The following is a 10,109-nucleotide window of genomic DNA, read 5'->3' as shown; positions in this document are numbered from 1 at the left end:
TTGTTTATTTAGAGCATTTGTACCCTGCTCTGTAGAAAGGCTTACACACAATCAGTGCTTTTTTTTTCTTTTAAAAAAAACTGTTTAGGGGTACTCTCATTTTGACTCAATAAAATCACCATTTTATAGTTCAAATCAGGGAAAATAAATACAGTAAATGGACAAAAGTATAAAGATTCACAAAATGTTTAGAGGTATGCGTACCCCTGTGTTCCCCCCAGAAAAAAGCACTGTACACAATCAAAACAAAATCAGTCCCCTACCTATATACTTATGATCTAAACACACACACACAAGGAATAAGTACAGGGAGGGAAGAGGAAAACAAAAACAAAAACTTGGGCACAAATTTCTAAACTGTTGTTTCTATATTGACCAGCTGGCATAGTTCTTGGGCAGGAGGTGCTGGATGGAACTGTGCCTCCAGCAAAGATGATGGAGGGAGCCTTCTTCTTCCTGTCTCTCCCACTGAGGCAGACCAATGGAATGGCTGCTCCCAGTTGATGGCTGGGACAAGGGGAGGGGTGGTCTGATGGAGCTAATGGAGTCAACTCTGCTCCCCAGCTCTCCCACATGAATTTGTATAAGTTGGTTTCTGTCTCCTACTGTATATAGTGGTACCTCAGGTTACAGACGCTTCAGGTTACAGACTCCACTAACCCAGAAATAGTACCTCGGGTTAAGAACTTTGCTTCAGGATGAAAACAGAAATTGTGCTTCGGTGGCGTGGCAGCAGCGGGAGGCCCCATTAGCTAAAGTGGTGCTTCAGGTTAAGAAAGTGTGTTCTCCTTCATGGAGAGCACGTGTTGCGGTGGGGGCTAGCAAGACACCCACTGTTGCTGGGCGGGGAAGGAGTTGGCCACCATTACTATTGAGCTTACTGTTGCTGGGGAGATTTAAATGTTGCCTTTTCGTGATTGACAGCCATAGCTTTTAAATACCCTGTGCACAGCTTTGAGCTTTCTCTTTTCGCTGTGCGCATCGGATCACACGCCCTCCCTCCCTATTTTCAAGTTGTTCGCTTGACCTTGTTATGCCTGTCATGGGGTCATCTGCTTTGGGGCAGGGGCCCAGTAGGAATTTTGCCCATTTGGCTGATTGGCTGGTGCCATTTGGTTTTTGCCTACTGCGTAGCAAATCGTCACAACTTGTAAGGTTGCGGTTAGGCATTGGTTTTGGAATTGGTTGGTGGAGGGGTATGGATTGGCTGTGCCTGCCCCTCTAATGCTGCTGCTGCAAGGGTTTTCCGTTAAAGGAACCCAGGAGCTCGCCATGATTTTGTCCGAACCCCTGCCAAGGGGCTAGGGCCACGCAAGAGCTCCTGGGAGCATTTGGGGATAAGTGAGGCATGGTTCCCAGTCCCGTCTCTCTCCCCAAATTGTTTACCCTTTCTGACTTCGCGGGCATGCAAATGTCATTCTGTCCCCATGCGGGGTCAGATAGTCACAACCAATGCCTAAGCAACCACTCACATCACTTATAATTTTAATAAAGTTGTGGCCAAAATTATGCCAAAAACCTTAAAACTAAAATCTTATGTCAACTGTGTTTTATTGGGGGGGGGTGTTGGGGACCTCGACACGCAACAGTTTCAGGTTAAGAACGGACTTCCGGAACAAATTAAGTTCTTAACCTGAGGTACCACTGTATACAGAAATGTTGGTTGGTTGTTTTTATTCCTTTGGCAATTTGTCTGCCAAATCCACACACACACCCCAGTCTCTTTAGCTTGCTTTTTATCAAACATACTTTTAGCAAGGCTTGCATTTTATTTTTTTTAAGGCTTCTTGCCTTTTATAGCTTCCTTGACACTGCTATTTAACCTTGCTGGCATCCACTTGGACATGTTCACCATATTTCTATTTTATGGTATGCATTTTTAGCCTTCTCCTCCTTCATGAATTTGTCCAATCCTCATTGAAAGCGAGCAAAGCTGGTGACCATCACTACCTCCTGTGGGAGGGAGTTCCATAGTTTAACCATGGACTGAATGAATAAGTACTTCATTTTGCCTGTCCTGAATCTTCCAACATTGATCTTCATTGGATGTCCATAAGTTGAGGTGCTATGAGAGAAGGGGGAGAAGGGGGACTTTTCTCTATACAGTGGTACCTCGGGTTAAGTACTTAATTCGTTCCGGAGGTCTGTTCTTAACCTGAAACTGTTCTTAACCTGAAGCACCACTTTAGCTAATGAGGCCTCCTGCTGCTGCCGCGCCGCCGGAGCATGATTTCTGTTCTCGTCCTGAAGCAAAGTTCTTAACGCGAGGTAATATTTCTGAGTTAGCGGAGTCTGTAACCTGAAGCGTATGTAACCTGAAGCATATGTAACCCGAGGTACCACTGTACACTTTCTCCTTGTCATGCATAATTTTATAAACTTATTTTCACGTGGTCTCTTGTTCACCAAACTACGTTACAACAGGGCAAGGGAAACGAGATTTATGTGAAGAGTTTTAGATACTTAAGGTGTGGGAATCCCCCATCGATACATGAATGATGATGATATACTGTTTCACCATCTAATTTATTTTGGATTATGTCATATTGAGACATTACATAAAGGACACTGTGCCACAAATAAGGACTCTGAATGTTCACCCCCCCCCCCAAAAAAGGGTCAGCGTGTCAAAGATCTTAGTGCAGCAACCCAGCTCCTCGCCCAAGGTGGGTATGTAGGGGGAAGGGTGGTTGAAGGGGGAGCACAAACACAGGAAAGGCATCCTACTGAGAGATGGTTTTGAACCAGAGCTTGCATCATTAGTCTACCTCATTACCCTGTCTTTACTGCCAAAGGCAAAACAGGTGCAAGTTTGCCAAACGGGAAGAAATTGCAGCCTTGTTATGGGAATCCATACTTCAGGGAAATCTTTTTTAAAAAAATCCCTCCTAACATATTGAAAAACTGCCTAGTTATGCAGACAGGAAAAGCATAAGAATTCAGAATTCAGTATGGTATGTTGTTAACCACTGACACTGTCTGGGGGTCAACCCCTTTTCAGCAGCATTCGCTCTCCCCTCCCCAGCACTGACACATGGAATGTGTGGCCTAGCCTTGAAATCTGCCAGAAAAGCCTCTGGTCCACTGGGCCAGTCGTGTCCCATGATCCTCGTTATGACTTCGCAATAGATTCTGACTGCGCTGTGGTGATCAAAGATGACTTGGCAGAGACTGTATACAGTATAGGTTCACATGCCTGCGTTATTCACTCATGAAATGGGGTGGGGTGGGGGGCTGAAAGGAGTCATTTTTACATCAAGAGAGGGATGTGAGTGAGGGGAATTAAGCAATTCCTAGGGATAGGGTAGAAATCTGATTCGGTTCATCATTTAAGGACAACCTGCTTATTTTGCACTTGCTGAAACAAGACGAAAAACCAAAACACAACCATTTGAAATTTGCACTTCCCTGAATTTTGTGAAGCAGTTTTTCAGCGAAGTCATATGTGCAAAAATGCATTTAATGGGGCAAAGGATTTGTAAAGTGCATATGTTATTGAAAACAATATACTAGGAGAAACAGTGTTGCAAAAAAAAAAAGGCAAAATGGCAGACCAAAACTTGTTTTATTTTATTTATTTGGAGCCAAAGCAGTTCTAAAAGCAGCTTACATACAATCAAAACATGATACTTAATACCCACAGGTATGCAATCTAAAATAAAACATGACACACAAGAGAAAAGTGACAGGGAGGTAAGAGGAACATCATAATCAAATCCAAGCACTGATTTCTAAACAGTTATTCCTACAATGCCCATCTGGCACAGCTGAGTGCCAAGAGGTCCCGGGTACAGATGGGCCTCCAGCAGTGGCAGACCTTGAGGTCTCAAATTTCAGCGGTGCCCTGTGTGACACCAAAATTCGGTACCCTTTCCATCTCTTGCCTTCCATTCTACAACATAATTGTGGCACCCCCTTGGCTCCACGCCCAGTGCAACCAAACTGGCCGCACTCCCTTAAATCTACCTCCAACAAAGCTGACAGAGCGAGCCTCCTGCTTTCTATCTCTCCCACTGAGGCAGCCTGATGGAAAGGCTGCCCCCAGGTGGCAGTTTAGGGGAGAGGAGGTCTGATGGAGCTGGCCTGTCAGAGAGGAGCTGATGGAGTGAGCCCTGCTTCCCAGCTCTGCCCCTAGGAGATAGTTTATTTGATACATTTATTTCATAAAACTCAATACACTACTTGACTGCAAAAATTTCAAAGCAGTTTACAAAAAGACAAAGCAATAGAATCAAGGGGAAATTACAACACATTACAACACACAATAAACACACACACACAATAAACACACACACACACACACAATAAACACACACACAATTAACAAACACACACAAGAAACACTCACAAGAAACACACACAAGAAACACACAATAAAAAGTTACAATACTAAAATGAATTCACACCAGCATTTCTAAGCATCTACGTAGGCTTGCCTAAACAAGGATGTTTTTAGCAGGTGTTAAGAATACAACATCAGAGCCTGCTGGATATCAAGTTCCAAAGGTGCTGAGTTACTAAATGATTGAGTTAAAGGCTTTGTATACTAATAGTAACACCTTGAACCAGCATGGCTGTGAGTCCTAGAAGACCAGCTCCCTGCTTTGCAAGCCTTTTCCCACGTTGTCTGGGAGGCTGCTGAACAGACTCTTGCGCTCAGGTATTGTTTAGCAGGGGGTTGATGGGGTTGTTAATGCTGTTATTTATGTTTTTTGTATTTTATTTTAGATGTTATTATTTATGTGTAAATTGTTTCAATTTGGTTGTTTATTTTTATTTTTTCATTGTTTATGACTAGCTTTGTTATACTTTTAATTATGCTTTTTTTTTTCAAGTAGTAAGCTGCCTTGAGCGTGGTTTTAAACTGTGGAAGGGCAGCATACAAACCTGTATGTGTGTATCTTGGCACTGTAGCAGATTGGCAACCAGTGCAGATCTCTGAGCACTGAATGTTATATGCTAACAAGGCATATAGATGAGTTAGTTTGTCATTTTTTACCTTTATAGATTTACCCTTGTTCTAAACTAATAATTGCTCACTGTCTACATTTTACTACACAAGGTACTGCTGCATGTATGCATTCTCTTCACATTATATTTACCTTATATGGAAATAGATGTTGACTGGAATCTTGTTTTATTTAATTTTGTTAGCTCAGTGATTAAGCCCCCCTGGGGGAGGAAATGTGATGTATACTGGAACTATGTCCGAATGTTTACCAACTGTTGATTTATGGGTGGATTCTTCTTCTATCAAGATTCAAATATATGTATGTTCATTAAGAAAAAGATCACTCCTGTTATTTTCATGGTTGTTTAGATTTCTAACTGTATAATGGTTACACTGCATTTCGCTATTTTATCACCACCCTCCTTGTTGTGTTGACAGGGCCTCCTGTAAGCAATTATGTTGCAGCATTCTGCACTAAGTGCAGCTTCCGGCTCAAGTGCGAGGGAATCCAGGTGGAAATTGCTGAAATCTCCAGGAACTAAAAAGAAGCTCAGCAACTTTTGTGTCTGGATTTTCACTTTTTGAAATATTGCAATCATACCTTAGGGAACAGGCTGGTTATGGGGCCTCAATATGCAACAAGCACCACAAGACAAATAATAAAAATAAAATAAAAGAAAGAAAGCAAATGACAAAATTAAACGTCATAAGTTGAAACAGCAGAGTGGAAATTTCATTTCCAATGTGCAGCACCCCCCCCCCCACTCAAGGCTCATCCACACTTCCACTTGTCCCATGTGTTCTTCTGTTTATCCCACCATTTCCCCCCAGGAAAACCACTAAATTGGAACAAACATCTTTTAGGTTTTCTGTGGTCTGGCATTTGTTCCAATTCAGTGTTAAACAGTGGGTTTTCCCAGTGGAAATAGCAGGGCAAAAGGAAAACCTCTTGGACCAGTGAATAGAAAGCACTGGATAAGCAGAAGTGTGGACAAACCCTTATATTGCAAATTATTAAAGCATCTAAGAGAAACAAACTAAGGCTTGGCACAGGCCCCCAGCTCCTCCTCTTTTGGTGGATCTTTCTTGTCAGTGGAGAAGGGGGGGAGGTATGGATCTGGCTTTTCTTCTCCTTCCTCTTCCTCTTCCTCTTCCTCTTCGTATTCGTATTCGTATTCGTATTCGTCTTCCTCTTCCTCTTCCTCTTCCTCTTCCTCTTCTATCCCTTCAGAAACAAACAAACAAACAAAATTTCATTAAAAGTAAAAGTCTCTTTCAGAGGCTAAGAAACTCTGTCGCCTGTTTGGTTCTTTGAAAACTGGGCCAGATGGATTTCTCTGGAAATGCCGCTATGTGATCAAGTAGCATTTGCTAATCCAGCATGCTGGGTGTTGGCTTGGAATCAGGCCATTTCTATAATGACATCTTGATTGTGGGATTCTCTCCACCGGAGATGCAGAAAGCCCTAAATTTGATATGATTCTGGCACCAGGTTAAACCTCTCTCTTCTCCCAGGCATTTGGTGAATGAAATGTAGGCTATTCAGAGTCTGCAGATTTGCTGAAATGCTGCTGTTGTCTGTAATAGTTTTATAATTGATTGATAACATCATATCTACATCTATATAGGAGCTGCCCTATACATGTGACTGCAATTCGTTTTAAAGTGTTTTTAATATTGAAATTTTTAAGTTGTAGTAACACACCCTGGGACTTTATGGTGGGTGGAAAGGTAAAAAATTAAATTAATAGTATTAATTTGTTTATATTAATTAATATTACTATTAATATTATATACTAATATAATAATATTATATAACTAATATACTAATATTACTACTGGTGGTCTCTATCTGAGACCAGGCAACCCTTCTTACAAGAGCCATTTCCTTTCTGAATAAGCCTGGCATGTCAGATTAAAGAACAGTGATGCTTGATTCCATATGAAATATCTCTGTGCATTTCACACCACCAACCTCACAGCTAATTGCCAGGCTACTATTATTACAGTCTAATTACCCAGATTTGGGCACACACTGCAAGACTTCCTTTATTCCCTCCAAGCTTTGCCCATTCGGCTTGCTGGCACCCCATTTTCCAACACCGGTTCATTCATAATCTTTTGGCACTTGTGAACCTCTCGCATGACTTCCCTTGGCAAGATAGCAATTCTCTTTTTGTGGCCAATTTTGTTACAGTGCCAGCACCTCAATGGCACATTATCCCTCAACCCTTTGCCATTGCCAATTACCTGGGTTTTTCAACCAAGTTTAGGAACTCCTCTAACCAATCTAAAACATTAGCTGCACAGTCAGGCTGTCCCACATTCCCATTTGCAGTAGAAAAGGATGTGTACTTACCCCCCAAGACTTCCTGCAAGAAAGCTTCTCCTCTTCCTTTTCTGGTCTCGGCAAGAAATGTTTCTATCTCTTTGGTGAATTCTATGGATTTCTGCAGGTTCTTTGGGCGCGGCACCTTCCAGCTGCCCTCCATATCACTCTGCCTTTCCTTTGCCAGTGCATCTTCTGTTTCCTTTTTGCCCTCCTGGTATGCTATTTCTGCAAGAGTCTTCAAGTCCTCAGCAAAGTCTGGAGGGATCACTAGTTTCTTCTTCCTGTTACTCCTGAAATGGGCCCTGGCTAGCTCAGCACGGTGCCCTGGTCTAAATTGCCGACTTAAGGCTTTCACCAGATCAGGATAGCTCTGCCTTTTCTCTGATGGGAGATGCTGCAGGATTTCCTGAGCTGACCCACTAAGACTGGCTGCTAGCAATTCCCCCCTTTGTTTTTCATCCCAGCCATTTACTTGGGAGATTGTTTCAAACTCTGAAAGATAAGCTTCCAAAGGAGTCTTGCCATCATACAGAGAGAGCTTCTTGAATTCATCAGATACACCTGCCTGCCCCTTAGGGGGGGTCTTCTTGCGCACAGTTGCTGGTTGCTGGTTTCTCACCAAGCCACTTGCACCACGAGTGTGTTGGCACTCTTCCTTCACAATTTGCAGTTTCATTTCCAGTGCCTGCAATCCTTTATAAATATCTTCATTTTCATATCTGTTGGCTACTTCCAAGTCAGCCAAAGCATTTTGGGTTCTGGATATTGCCTTAAACGCCTTATAGTCCAGGTTGATCAGTTTGTCATCTACTTCCTCAATTCTCCTCCTGGAGTCCACTACCTGGGCTTCTAGGTCACTTTTCACCTCTTGCAGCTGTTTATCCATGAAGTCTTTGATACCCTGATAAGAGGCATCCATTTTCTCTTCAAGACTGTTTTTAAGCTGCCTCAGCATTTGTTGCTGGTCTTCCATTTGCTGCTGCTTCTGCTGGAATAGCAACTTCATTTGATCCTGGAGTGTTGCTATTTCTCCCTCCATTTCGACTCAGGTACAACTCACTCACAGTTGTTCCTGCAGGAAAAAAACCAGTGCTGCACACCAGCCCAGTCTCCCAGCAGTGAGAGAGTACAGGGGTTCCAGGCACTTGTCCGGAGTTCAGTTTCCTTGGAAGGATGGTCGGCAGAGAACGTGGTGTCTTTAGGCTATATGGTTTTATTTACACATATAAACAACATGAGCATAGGATAGAATGGCTCACAACATTAACAGCCCTAAAGATCCTGCTTCTCCTATAGTTTTGGACTGAGCATAAAGCAAGTATGTCTCTGTCTTTGGTTTGCTTCCAGCTCAGCTCTCTCTATCTCTCTCTCTGTCTGTCTCTCACACACGCACTGGCTTTTGCTCTCCTATCCAGCAGCTAAAAAAGGGATGGAGGAAAGGCCCACCCAGTAGCCTTGAAGTTACCATTGCCTAATTGTAGCAACCTAGCTAATATTTTTGAGATGCTGCTGAGGACATTTAATCCACCAGCCAAGGTCGCTGTTTTGCAAATAAGATTGTCTGATTGGTTCAGCAACCACCTCCCTTAATGACAACATCAACACCTCTTAGAACCAGATATCCAACAGCTGGCAACACCGGAGGCACTGGGTAGCTTAGATGCTGCATCACCTGAGTACCAAGGTTGAGCGTGGGAGGGTGGATAAATGGGACTTTCCAAAGGGCAGAAAAGCTGACCTTGTAAAAATAATAACTTTCCACTTTGCCTTATTGTTTCTTTTTGGACGGTGCTGGAAAAGAAGTGAACAATTGATCTTCTGGGGGCTCCTTTTAATTTTAGTGGAACTTATGGAAGAGAATTCTTTTTTTTTTTTTTAATGATATTTATTAAAGCTTCACAAAAAAAAAGAATCACATTAATAAGACAGAAGAATTTCAGAATAAAAAGAAAAATACACAATACCAAATACAAAAAGAAAAAAAAAGAAAAAACAGTTAAAAACAATTCCGTCTTTTCATTACTTCTTTTACATTTACTTGTTTCCCGGACTTCCTCATACCTCCCTCTTTTGTATTCCAATTCAGTTTGTTAGTCCAGCAATTTCTTTCCCTCCTTTTTAATCCTGTTCTTTAATCTTAATATATTATAACATTAAATTTTTACCTATTAAAAACCCATTTTTCCATTCTTTTAACCATTACTGCTAGAAACCGCTTAACTTCAATCCAACATCATTCTAACATTCATTAATTTTACAATATTTCTGTAAATAGTCTTTAAATTTCTTCCAATCTTCTTCCACCGACTCTTCTCCCTGGTCTCGGATTCTGCCAGTCATTTCCGCCAATTCCATGTAGTCCATCATTTTCATCTGCCATTCCTCCAGTGTGGGTAGATCTTGTGTCTTCCAATGCTTTGCAATAAGTATTCTTGCTGCTGTTGTAGCATACATAAAGAAAGTTCTGTCCTTCGTCGACTATGCCCAGGAGAAAGGCCTCTGGTTTCTTCAAGAAGGTATATTTAAATACCTTTTTTAATTCATTATAAATCATCTCCCAGAAAACCTTAATCCTTGGGCACGTCCACCAAAGGTGAAAGAATGTACCTTCAGTTTCTTTACATTTCCAACATTTATTATCGGGCAAATGGTAGATTTTTGCAAGCTTGACTGGGGTTATGTACCACCTGTATATCATTTTCATAATATTCTCTCTTAGGGCATTACATGCCGTAAACTTCATAGCTGTGGTCCATAACTGTTCCCAGTCAGCAAACATAATATTATGTCCAACATCTTGTGCCCATTTAATCATAGCAGATTTCA

At 41.9% G+C, this 10,109-nt stretch overlaps 1 protein-coding gene across 1 annotated transcript; it reads right to left on the bottom strand.

Moving 5' to 3' along the window:
- Positions 1-3,546: 3,546 nt before the first annotated feature.
- Positions 3,547-9,139, bottom strand: LOC308468014 (uncharacterized protein). Its single transcript, XM_080989905.1, has 2 exons — positions 7,311-9,139; positions 3,547-6,176 (listed from the first exon to the last, which is right to left on the bottom strand). The coding sequence occupies exons 1-2, from the start codon at positions 8,320-8,322 to the stop codon at positions 5,989-5,991; spliced, it is 1,200 nt and encodes a 399-aa protein (XP_080846031.1). The 5' UTR covers positions 8,323-9,139; the 3' UTR covers positions 3,547-5,988.
- Positions 9,140-10,109: the final 970 nt, after the last annotated feature.

This window comes from Podarcis pityusensis (assembly GCF_964106645.2).
Source record: "Podarcis pityusensis genome assembly, chromosome: Z".
NCBI lineage: Eukaryota > Metazoa > Chordata > Lepidosauria > Squamata > Lacertidae > Podarcis > Podarcis pityusensis.
Note: the sequence above shows the minus strand (reverse complement) of the source record. Positions and strands in the feature narration are given on the sequence as shown.